Genomic DNA, 13,529 nt, shown 5'->3' on the forward strand with positions numbered 1-13,529 from the left:
TGTTTCAGTGTCAACTTGCCACTGAATTCCTGCAAGATCCCATGAGAACGCCTCTATTGTCAATACAGGAATTGTTGATCCAGAAAGTGTTCAACATTTAACGTTTCCTGTTTCACCGTGGGCTCAAAATTCACCACTAATTGTGCGGCGCTGCTGTTCATCTTTCATTAGGATCTGAATGTAATCCTGGATAAGTGCAACTCCTTGCTCAGGAAAATCACTGATAGCAGCAGTGTTGTCCAGGACCTGCTGTGACGACTAGAATGACGGGTTGTCCTCCCACTCTGCGGGTCCTGGATGACGAAGTCCATGTTGACGTCGAATACCTCAAAAAGTGACCTGAGGCAGACGCAACAAAATCTGGCACTAATGAACTAAAGTATCCAGTCCATAACTCAAAATGCTGCACATCACAAAACCCATAAAGAAACCAAAAAATGAAGAAGCACCTTGACAAAGTTGAAGCTTGTTTTTCGAGACCACCCAAATTGTATATTTTCATAGTATTTATACATAGTATATGTTATTTCATATATTCATCTTTCCACCCTGTAATTAGCACAGACATATCTGTTTTATTAGTATATTTGTTGTTTTATTTTATTGCCACCACCAACAAAGTTGGAGGAGGTTATGTTTCATCTTTGTTTTTGTGTGGGACAGTGGCAACGAAATTTCGTAATGTTCAAATATATATATATATATATATATATATATATATATATATATATATATATATATATATATATATATATATATATAAAATAGCCAAGTGGCTGTTATGTGGGCCGCTGAAGAGGAGGTACTGCTGGCCCACCACCACCAGAGGGCGCCCTGCTTGGAGTGCGGGCTCCAAGCACGAGAGGGCGCCAGACCCAGAAGAAGTGACAGCTGTCACTCATCACACCAGCTGTCACTCATTCACACCACCTACATAAGCCGGACTGCAACTCCACCTCCCCGCCGAGAAATCAACTACCGAAGAGGTAATATTCTCTGCTGTGTCTGAACTGTGAGTTACGTCTGATTTGTTTTGCAGCCGTTTTTCCTGTGGTGCACTCTGCTGGGTTGGCATGTAGTGAGAGAAGCGATGTCTTCGCATCTCACTCCATCCAGATAAGTGGTAACAGGAGCTGCTAGTGTGTTCCTACTTGGAGGTGGAGGTTCTCCCTCCTGACTGTGTACAGACTGTGGGATTACTGAGTGTGCGAATTCACACTCATCCATCCTGTCTTTGTTTTCTGCCAGCAGTACCAGGGTCGACAGCCGAAGACAGAGGCCACCTGGGGACTCGGGACTTGGCGGCTCCGGTGTTCTTCAGGCCGTTGGTGGTGGAAGCCATGTGGGACGCGGCTCATCTCTCGTCGGGGGTCTTCTATCTTTGAGCCTGCCCACACGTCACCTGGTGTTAATTGTCTATTTATATCTTGTGTGAATTTAGTTGTGTGTTGTCACAACATTAAATTGTTACTCATTGGCTTATTCATTGTCCGTTCCTTTGTGCCCCCTGTTGTGGGTCCGTGCTACGACACCTTCCCAACAGGATTTCTTGGCCATTTGTCATGGATTCCGAGGGGCGTCAACCCGAGCTTGAACGGCCAATGGAAGAGCCAGGAGCGCAGGCGTCAGCGGGAGGCGTGTTGAGTGAGCTGCAGCAGATTTTAACCGCCTTCATGGCTCCGCTGGATTTGGTGACCGAGCAGAATGTTCTCCTTAACCGGAGGGTGGAGGCTCTCACCGCCAGGGTGGAAGCGCACGATCAGGGCGCTGCTGCAGCCACTCCTCTTGCTGGTCCTGGGCCCATAACAGACGTTCCACTGGTCGTTCAACGACCCCCCCCCCCCACCGTCCCCTGAAGCATACATAAGCCCTCCGGAACCGTACGGAGGCTGTGTCGAGACGTGCGCAGACTTCCTCATGCAGTGTTCGCTCGTCTTTTCACAGCGTCCTGTCATGTACGAGTCAGACGCCAGCCGGGTGGCTTATGTTATTAATCTGCTTCGAGGAGAGGCACGCGCCTGGGCTACGGCGCTTTGGGAGCAGAATTCACGGCTCCTAACGTCTTGTGCTGGGTTTGTACGGGAGTTCAAACAAGTTTTTGACCATCCCAACAGAGGCGAGACCGCTTCGAGCGTGCTGCTGTCAATGAGACAGGGGCGTCGCAGCGCAGCCGAGTATGCAGTCGACTTTCGCATCGCGGCAGCGAGGTCCGGCTGGAATAACGTTGCGCTCCGCGCCGCCTTCGTAAATGGACTGTCTCCGGTCCTGAAGGAGCACCTGCTGGCTAAGGAGGAACCACGGGATTTTGACAGGCTTGTCGATTTGGTTATACGCTTAGACAACCGTTTGAATGAGCATCGTTGGGAGCAGGCCGGGGGGCGTGACCGGGCACGAGCCGTCCCTCCCCCTTCCAGTTCCGAAAGGGTGACGTCGTCCCCACGCTTCACTGCCAGAGGGCTCCGTGTGGCTACAGCTCCCCCTGCTGAGGAGGCTATGGACACGAGCAGGGCCAAAGCAAAGACAAACGTCAGACAAAGGAGGCTGGCCCGCGGGGAGTGTTTTGTCTGCGGCTCTTGTGAGCATATGCAGAAGGACTGCCCCAAACGGTCAAACTACAAATGTCCATCCTTAGAAACTGGGCTAAGGGTGGGTCATAACACCCACGCGGGGAAACCCCGCAAATCTGCACGAATCCCAGTAACGATCCTTTGTGGGGATCTAACCCTTCACGCCCCAGCACTGGTAGACACGGGGTCGGAAGGGAATCTGCTGGATAGCAGATGGGCAAAGGAAGTAGGGCTCCCCCTGGTGGCTCTGCCGTCACCATTGCAGGTGCGAGCACTAGATGGCACCCTGCTTCCGTTAATCACACATCAGACACAGCCTGTGACCTTGGTTGTGTCTGGAAATCACAGGGAGGAGATCGTGTTCCATGTAACACCTTCTACCTCCCGAGTGATTTTGGGATTTCCGTGGATGGTGAAGCACAATCCCCGGATAGATTGGCCGTCCGGCGTTGTGACGCAGTGGAGCGAAACCTGCCACCGGGAGTGTTTAGGATCCTCGGTTCCTCCCGGCATGACGGCTAATGAGGAGGTTAAAGTCCCCCCCAATCTATCGGCGGTGCCAAAGGAGTACCACGATCTCGCTGACGTCTTCAGCAAAGATCTGGCGCTCACTCTTCCCCCGCACCAACCGTTTTGTTGTGCATTTTCGATTTTTGAGACATATTGCTTTAAGTTTTCTGCCTTTAACAACCTTCCCATGTTGTTTGTATTTGGTCCAGAGTTTAGACACAGCTGACTGTGAACAACCAACATCTTTTGCAACATTGCGTGATGATTTACCCTCTTTTAAGAGTTTGATAATCCTCTCCTTTGTTTCAATTGACATCTCTCCTGTTGGAGCCATGATTCATGTCAGTCCACTTGGTACAACAGCTCTCCAAGATGTGATCACTCCTTTTTAGATGCAGACTAACGAGCAGATCTGATTTGATGCAGGTGTTATTTTTGGGGATGAAAATTTACAGGGTGATTCCATAATTTATTCCTCAGAATTGACAGTCCATATTTTTTTCTCTCTGCTTGGTCTAAAAAAGTAACCGTTACTGACTGCCACAATTTTTTTTTTCCTGATTTCTTATAGTGTTTCTTAAAGCCAGAAAGTTGCCATTTGAAATGACTTTAGTTTTGTGTCATGTCTGTGATCTGCTTTTTTTCTACAAAATTAAACAACTGAATGAACATCCTCCGAGGCCGGTGATTCCATAATTTTTGCCAGAGGTTGTAAATTAACTCGAAGCACTCAGAGAGTGCAAACCTCCGCCAAGACCATGGGGTCAGTGACGCCATAACATCTACACGCCGTGGAATCGCTGAACCTAAAAAAGTCTAACAATGATGTTTGCTCAATAGTAAAAAAAAGTTTCATCTGCTGTGACTGGATAGCATGTATCCTTAGCGCTTGACATCAGTTTATTGCAACTTGCACTTTTCCCAGAAGCTACTGTCATCTGAGCACTGATATTGATATTGCATGTGCTTATAGACAAAAACAAATAAGAGACAAAATTCAATTTATTATTCAACTAAACTGCAAATATATGAATTTTTTAACATTTATGAAACACTTCTCTAAACAAGGCCATAGGGTCACTGACCCTAAAGAGATTCCCTCCTTGGCACAGTGATCTATTCAACAATTCAGTGTTACAACCAAAACTATGATACATACACTTTTCTTTCCTTTATAGTTGACATCCTTGACCATGAAAACATACCACTAGAACTTGGAATCACTTTTATGTCTTTATTAGTTCAAAAGTTATTGTATAAAAATGATTTTTCAGTAATGGCGGTTTTCTTCTGGATCTTGCTCCGTAACATTTGAAGCTACATCAAATCTGATGACACCTTACTGAATCAGTACAGATTGAGCTACAATTTGGTGTTAGTTGTGCATATATATATATATATATATATATATATATATATATATATATATATATATATATATATATATATATATATATATATATATTGCATATTCTGGATCACCAGATCCGGAATCCGGATCTGATCATCACCAAACTTTGTTGTTTGATTGAACATTTGACTATGTTACACCCTAATTTTTTTCAAGCCTTTCTGCCTTGTTTTTGTAGAGTTAGAAACTAGAATGTCAAAATTCCCCCTATCCCACAATGGTGATGAATCCTTTAAAAAATTCCTGGATCCGGATCGTGATCCAGATCACCACTGAAATTTAATCACTTGTTCCTCTTGTCATTTCCAACCACTCAACAAAATTTCATCAAAATCTGTTCAAAACGTTTTGAGTTATCCTTCTGACAAACAGACAGACAGACAAACAAACAAGCAAACGCAACCGAAAACATAACCTCCTTGGCGGAGGTAATAAAATATGAAATGACAAGGATCAATTTTCACTGTTATATAAAACAAACTGAATGTTTTTTCATTCTTTTAATGGTATAAATCTTTCACCTCATGAAATATTCTAACTCATAAACTTTCATTATTTGCATAATGATTCATACACCAATTAGGATGCTGCCAAAAAAAAAGAAAGGAAGAAAACAATTATTTTTTTGTTTGTTTCTTTGTTTGTTTGTTTTGGGTTACGATGAATATTTAGATTTTCATTCATCACGACACCACAAATGTTGAGAACATGAGAAGGAGGTGTAAGCTGGAAACAACGTTTGGCCTTAGTCCTCTGCCGCAGAGGTCATCTGACGACACCAACAGGCCGTCTGAGCACCAGATGAGGCGATCAAGACCTCGCTGGATTCAATTTAGCTGAGCTGGAATTGCATATAATCGTCTCTTATTCTTTGTCAAATCTTTTGTTTTGGTTGAAATGGTGATTTCACTGAGGTTGGCACATAAATGAAAGTTGGTGCCGTGTGCTCCGCTGCACAAACAAAGACTCTGAGCACGTTGAGCTGGAGAATCCAAGTGTGTAATGTGAGCTGCTGTTATTGTTTCAACACGAGGGTTGGCCCCGGCATGTGTTGTAAAACTCGGCTAAAAATAGCCGCCGCTTGAGAAAAATGAAATCTGGTATCGACACACACCAACAGGAGGGAGAGTTTGTGTAACTTCCTGTGTGAAATAGTTGATGAGCTCACACGGAGTGAAGTCACCGAGTTGCTCATAGTGAGCTTTGCATGCTTGCATGAAAATCTGCCGGTGTGGTTAGATGATGATCCATGTGGGTTTTCAGGGAAAACCTCCACGTGCAACTCCAAAAATAAAATAAGAATTCAGTTTGGTGCCTCAGGCTGTGAGGCAGATCTCACTGCTGGCTGAGTTTGGTTCTACTTTCTCCCGAGCAGCCTCTCAGTCCTGAAGATTGATTAAATTTCTTGCCGGGTTTGACCAGTGTTGAAGCTTTTTATAGCTCTGCTGGGCTCCCGCTGGCTTCATGCTCAGATCGAACTCTGTACATCACACCATCTAGTTTTCACATATTTTCCTGCCAAGAGTGGAAAGTGGCGTGCATGTGGAATTCCTTCAGCAGGCACCGTCCTGAACTGAACACAGGTCTGGGAGTCCAACAAACTCCAGAAAAAAAAATTACTTCTGCTGATTTTTAGAATACAGCAGCAAACACAGCCAGAGCTGCTGGAGGAAATCAGTCAAGAGGCACCAAGTTTTTGCTCAACACGTTACACAATTAAAAGGTGCCAAAAAATAAAAAATAAAAAAAATAAAATCAGAATAAATCATTCCATAGATCTCTGGATGCTTTTTTCCAGTGTTTTGTTTTGTGAGCACTTTGCACATTTCAAACAATATTTCTAATAATTGGTTCCAGGGGCATCTCTAGGGATTTTGGGCCTAATGAAAACAAATCTTACTGGGCTACCCCCATATTATAATTGAATTGGGGCCTCTCTGGGCCTCCGTCAATTATGGGCCCCTAGAACCCTTATCCTTATTCTCCCCTTTTTGGCACCCCTGATTGGCTCTCGTACGCATGTTGCATAAGTCTGACTTTGTTCTTGACAAATTGACCAACATGTGTGTGTGTGTGTGTGTTGAAACACAAAGGGGATCACAGTTTTCAACAATATATGTTAAAATGGGATGATTGACTTTAATTAAGATTAAGAGCCCTCAATAGTGGATCACGTATGAAACAATGGAAAGCTTCGGATGCCAAGGGGACACAACACAAAAGGTGATTGTTTGTGGACGTTTCATAATGCTTTACACCTCAGCAGAATGTGCAGCTCTTAGATTTTGTGACTTGGTGCAAGATGTACCAAAGACTATGCAGTGGAACATTGAAGATTTCATGTTTGTAGCCATTTAATTTGATTACAAATAAATTAATAAATCAAAAGAATTATGCTCAAACTTTTTTATTCTTTGAAGAGTCTGCTGATGTCATGAAAACTGTACATCGTAAAGACACATGGTTTGTTTTTTTTGGGGGGGGGGGGTATTGCAACATGGTCGATAAGATATCCTCTCTCCTCAAAATACCCCTTCAATCAATGACCAGAGAATTTATGGAGTACAGAACATCAGCCAAGCACGTCACAAGCTGTTGACATGATGTCGGTTGTTTGTGAGCCGTCTTTAAAAATAAATTAGAATCACCAAAGTGGGCCATACTTGCAGACGTGCTTTACAGGAACAGTCCTGCCTTTGGATCATTATTATTGTTTTTTTTTATTGTTTGTTTTTTTAAATGCATAATCTACATGAAACGTGGAATAAATGTAGTGTAACACTACAACCCAGATTACAGGGCAGGTTTGTTTTTGAAAGGCTGATGTTAAAAATTGTTTCAGCAAAATCTTCCACTCTTAAACATCACTGTGATTTGAAAGTGTGAGTACATGTGTGCACGTGCACCAAAACCAGTGTTGTATAGTAACGAAGTAAAAATACACTCAACAAAAATATAAACGCAACACTTTTGGTTTTGCTCCCATTTTGTATGAGATGAACTCAAAGACCTAAAACTTTTTCCACATACACAATATCACCATTTCCCTCAAATATTGTTCACAAACCAGTCTAAATCTGTGATAGTGAGCACTTCTCCTTTGCTGAGATAATCCATCCCACCTCACAGGTGTGCCATATCAAGATGCTGATTAGACACCATGATTAGTGCACAGGTGTGCCTTAGACTGCCCACAATAAAAGGCCACTCTGAAAGGTGCAGTTTTGTTTTATTGGGGGGGATACCAGTCAGTATCTGGTGTGACCACCATTTGCCTCATGCAGTGCAACACATCTCCTTCGCATAGAGTTGATCAGGTTGTCAATTGTGGCCTGTGAAATGTTGGTCCACTCCTCTTCAATGACTGTGTGAAGTTTCTGGATATTGGCAGGAACTGGTACATGCTGTCGTATACGCCGGTCCAGAGCATCCCAAACATGCTCAATGGGTGACATGTCTGGTGAGTATGCCGGCCATGCAAGAACTGGGACATTTTCAGCTTCCAAGAATTGTGTACAGATCCTTGCAACATGGGGCCGTGCATTATCCTGCTGCAACATGAGGTGATGTTCTTGGATGTATGGCACAACAATGGGCCTCAGGATCTCGTCACGGTATCTCTGTGCATTCAAAATGCCATCAATAAAATGCACCTGTGTTCTTCGTCCATAACAGATGCCTGCCCATACCATAACCCCACCGCCACCATGGGCCACTCGATCCACAACATTGACATCAGAAAACCACTCACCCACACGACACCACACACGATGTCTGCCATCTGCCCTGAACAGTGTGAACCGGGATTCATCCGTGAAGAGAACACCTCTCCAACATGCCAAACGCCAGCGAATGTGAGCATTTGCCCACTCAAGTCGGTTACGACAACGAACTGGAGTCAGGTCGAGACCCCGATGAGCATGCAGATGAGCTTCCCTGAGACGGTTTCTGACAGTTTGTTCAGAAATTCTTTGGTTATGCAAACCGATTGTTTCAGCAGCTGTGCGAGTGGCTGGTCTCAGACGATCTTGGAGGTGAACATGCTGGATGTGGAGGTCCTGGGCTGGTGTGGTTACACGTGGTCTGCGGTTGTGAGGCTGGTTGGATGTACTGCCAAATTCTCTGAAACGCCTTTGGAGACGGCTTATGGTAGAGAAATGAACATTCAATACACGAGCAACAGCTCTGGTTGACATTCCTGCTGTCAGCATGCCAACTGCACGCTCCTTCAAATCTTGCGACATCTGTGGCATTGTGCTGTGTGATAAAACTGCACCTTTCAGAGTGGCCTTTTATTGTGGACAGTCTAAGGCACACCTGTGCACTAATCATGGTGTCTAATCAGCATCTTGATATGGCACACCTGTGAGGTGGGATGGATTATCTCAGCAAAGGAGAAGTGCTCACTATCACAGATTTAGACTGGTTTGTGAACAGTATTTGAGGGAAATGGTGATATTGTGTTTGTGGAAAAAGTTTTAGATCTTTGAGTTCATCTCATACAAAATGGGAGCAAAACCAAAAGTGTTGCGTTTATATTTTTGTTGAGTATATATATATATACAGCACAACAGCTTCGATTGCCAACATCCCGCCCGTTCCCTGCCTTGGTTAGTTCATTAAATTGTGACATTTCTTTAGCGTCATCTTTACTAGAATGTGATGTTGTGATCATGTCGAACTGTTCGCGTGTTCCAGCGCTTCCTTTAGCAAATAAATCAGCTGCAGCCAATTTAGTTTGAGTGATTATGCTTGAAAAAAATTCAACTGCACAAAAACCTTTTAACGTGAAAAACCTCTCCTGAAGAAGGTTATGATGAGATCATTTTTTTTTAAACGCATCAGACTGATTTTTGGCAGGAACATGCTACTGTAGCATTTAGCATCTGATTGCATCACTGGTGCTGAAATGCTGAAGTTATCGATTTTCTGGTTTTAAAACTTAAGAAAAAGCTGCTTGAACAGAAATTATTCAAAGAATCACACAGAAAAATGTCTTATGGTGTTTGTCTTCCAGCCCTTTTTATCCAGTGTGGTTATTGCTGAGTTTTGCAAATAGATTTTTTGTTGGTGTGTGTGTTTGTGTGTGTGTTTTAGCAGTCACAGATAATGAACATGGAGTGGAAAAATCAAGCCAAATCTGGGAGCATGCACTGGTGTCACAGAACTACTTTTGGTCTTGAATGGTAACCAACCAGGCAGACAGCCGGTCTGTGCAAAAATGGCACAACGTAATCAGGCTGATTCATCCAGTGACAGTAATTCATCACTGAAATCAAAAACAACTGATTGGGTCAAACAGAAGTAAGTTCTAAAAATAGTAACAGAGCAATCAAACCTCAGCTTCAACGGCGCCACCTGGTGGTTGAACCTTTTTTCTTTTATTGCGGCACAGTTTATGCAGGTGCATTTTTAAAATAAAACCACTTCAGTGTCAAGTCCCACATTACACCCAACAGCTCACATGTATTCAATATTTGTACTCATACTGCCCCCTAGTGACCACTAACCTCCACTCTCCAGTGACCTGAATTTGAGGATATGAGATTAATCATATTAAAGAAAATCTAGATTTCATTTTGTGTTTTTTGTTCAATTTTGACATAACAATTGCATATATATATATTTCTAGGACATACACATTAAACAGTGTATTGCAAAATAAATCAATGAAAATCTTCAATATACACATCATTTGCTTTAAGATGCAAAAGCTTCAAAGAGGACAGTAGCACGAAAGTGAAAACATTACATCAGAGCTTAAGGTTTCATTTCAGTTTTCACACAATAACTTACAAATGAAAATCAGCACTCGTACGCTCAAAAAAATCATTACTTTACCATGTGACAAAGAAGTTATTACACTTGTGTAAGGGCTCTCCAAAGTGCCATAAAAATAAGGTCACAAATAAATAAAATTATGGAAATGTAACGACAAATAAAATAATTAAATCTGGACATCTATGAAATATTTAAATAAAATAAATATTTTTTCCTCTCTTTTTATTTCAGATTATGTTTTTTGCATTTTAATCTCTCTCTCTCTCACACACACACACACACATTATTCTACATGTCATTATTCTTCATTTTGGCACTTGGAAGAGCCCAAACATCTGGATCCAGATTGCAGAAATATAATGGCTTCATCTTCATGTGACAACATATCATCATCATCATTATTATCATTATTATTGTGTTTTTTTCATTAAGATAGCATTCATTATTTTTTTTTTATAACCATGCTAACAGACAGAAGGCAAAAACAATCTTGCTGGTGGTCAGCAGGAATGAGTCAGAGCAGATTCAGTGCGCACTGAGTTAATCTGGGGGTTTATTTCATCATGCAGTCATAAAAGTGCACGAAGAGCAATTTTATAAGGACCCACATGGTTGTGTCAAAAAAACTAAACAAAACAAAAAAAAAACTGATATGTTTGCATATGTGTTTGAATGTAGACAAGCATCTAAATACAGTACAGTAGACGTACTCAGTGTGTGTGTGTGTGTGTGTGTGTGTGTGTGTGTGTGTGTGGTCCATTAACTCAGCAGTTCCAGGTAGGTAACCGGGACTTTCCCCTTTTCATTCCCTCGTTCTCCAATCAGCCAATCAGGATCCATCCCCGGGACTGTGTACACAGTAATGAGCTGGGGAAAAAAATTTAAAAAAACATGCACACACACACATTTAGGATAACGTTAATGAAAATATTTACCCGAAGATCGATCTGTGTATATAATGAATCTGTTGTATTATCTTATGGCTGTAATATTTATTTTCCTTAAGACATCATGAAGTGAACTGATAATTGGAGTATAACCATAAAACAAACGGCGATGTCGCGCATCACGTCAAATTAACGTCTGCAGCTTTTTTTTTTCTCCACTTAAAAGCCATTCAAATAGACTCCTCAACAGTCTGTCTCCCTAATACACATCTCTGCCTCCCCCAACATACACACACACAACAAATCACACTCCACCTGACGGCAAGTACAGGAGGGAGTTAAAAATTTTAACATAATACGGCTTAATAAAATATACAAATAATTCATATTTAGGAGTGCAATAGTACCAATATTCCATCTTTCACATCATGAAATATTCATACCATTGAACAAATGAAAAAAAAAAACATTTGTTTTGTGTAACACCCAAAAGTAAAGTAAGTCCCTTCAGCTGCTCCCTTGTTTGCACTTGGGGTCGCCACAGCAAATCCAAGGTGGATCTGCATGTTGAATTGGCACAAGTTTTACGCTGGATGCCCTTCCTGACGCAACTCCACATTACATGGAGAAATGTGGCAGGGGTGGGATTTGAACCCGGAACATTCTAAACTGAAACCAAGCGCATTAACCACTTGGCCACCACCCAAAAATTCACTATTTTAATAATTTATAAACAAGAGAAACAGGACTTATATTTTGTTGTGTGTCACTGGTCCGCTGACATCAAGAGGTTCCAAACAGTCCAACACAAATTTTAAAAAGCAGTCCAATCCAATCCAAAATTGTTCTCAGTCAACTTGCAAAAACAGACAGTTCACAGACAATCCTGAGGATGCTGATGCTGTGCACCGACTTCTTCATGTACTTCTACTTTTCTCAGTCCGGTGAAAATTTGTGACAGAAATTTGTTGAGGTCTTCATCCGACAGCAGTTCTACCTTAGCTAGATACGTCCCAGAGAATATTGCAAATGCCGCCAGACGGCTTACGGCGTACTGGATTTATTTTTATTTTGTGTTAGAAGAATGAGCAGTATCAGTAAGCTGCCAAGTGTAAATGCCGCTCGTGGTCGCAGTGTGCAATGGTACAAATCATATGGAACCAAAATTGCACGCTAAATGGTGCACAATGGCAAATGGAATGAATTATCAATATCACATGACATACAAACCACCAATCAAATGACAAGGATCTATTCAGGTGTTACATAATAAAAGGATAAACCAATAACAGACTAAAAAGGTGCGTGTGCTGGAAGGAGACTCATGAGGGAAGCCACCAAGGTACCATAACTCTGGTCAAGTGGCCCCAACTGGAACAATATGATATTATGCGTATTACCAACCTATAATAAGTAATTGTACCAAGTTTCATGAAATTCTTTCAAAAATGTGAGAGGACCTGATTTCATAACGGTTATACCCTTTCGGAACAGACAGACAGATGGACAGAGGGAAATCACCATGACACAATCCCCCTTCGGGCCTTCAGCCAACAAGGGAATAATGATTAAGATCCACTTTGTGATGGCGCAAAGAAAAAAGAATCAAACAAACTAAAATAAAAAGGGGAAAGTGTTAGTGAGGCTCCCCACATGCATACATGTTCAGTCTTGTCAGACCGCGTGATGACGATCTATACAACACACACACATCTTCAATTTTACACACACACACACACACACACACACACACACACACACACACACACACACACACACACACACACACACACACACCTGTGGACAAGTTAAAGATTCCAATCCACCTAACCCACGTCTTTAGATGTGGGAGGAAACCGGAGCACCCGGAGGAAACACGGGGAGAACATACAAACTCCACACAGAAAGGCCACAGGCGGGAATTGAACCCATGACCTTCTCGCTGTGAGGCAACAGTGCTAACCACTAAGCCACCGTGCTGCCCGATCTATAAAACAACATTTTTAAAAAGTCTCTTTCTCTCTACAGCAATAATAGTAACAGCAAAGACCATATTTGTATCTACGCATTTAAGTCTGCCTACTTGAAAATGGACAATGTTTATACACAGTGGTCATGGTAACAATTTAAAGATGATGCTGGATGTGGGGGGTGGGGGGTCGGCAAAGGGTAAAGATTCATCCATTGGACTGTATCTTCTGAAATCTTCAGATCTTGTTGTGGTTTTGGTTTTACCCGCTGCTTACAAGCATAAAATATTTTTTTCCCCTCTTTCTTGTGCAGGCAAGATGTGGTTTGTATAAAAGTGATCTGTGCAAGACAAAAATGTAAGCACTTTTCTCCCTGCTCCGTCGGCCGAGCCCCAGTGATATA

At 42.3% G+C, this 13,529-nt stretch overlaps 1 protein-coding gene across 4 annotated transcripts in view; it reads right to left on the reverse strand.

The window, feature by feature from the left end:
• Positions 1-10,706: 10,706 nt before the first annotated feature.
• Positions 10,707-13,529, reverse strand: part of LOC117529405 (endophilin-B2-like) — a 117,890-nt gene continuing 115,067 nt past the window's right edge. For all 4 annotated transcript variants that reach the window (XM_034192176.1, XM_034192174.1, XM_034192175.1 and 1 more), the window contains one exon: positions 10,707-11,136. In XM_034192176.1, coding sequence (XP_034048067.1) covers positions 11,029-11,136 — 108 coding nt within the window. In that variant the 3' untranslated portion in view covers positions 10,707-11,028. The remainder of the gene's footprint in view (positions 11,137-13,529) is intronic.

The sequence above is a fragment of the Thalassophryne amazonica genome, chromosome 17 (genome assembly GCF_902500255.1).
Source record: "Thalassophryne amazonica chromosome 17, fThaAma1.1, whole genome shotgun sequence".
Lineage (NCBI taxonomy): Eukaryota > Metazoa > Chordata > Actinopteri > Batrachoidiformes > Batrachoididae > Thalassophryne > Thalassophryne amazonica.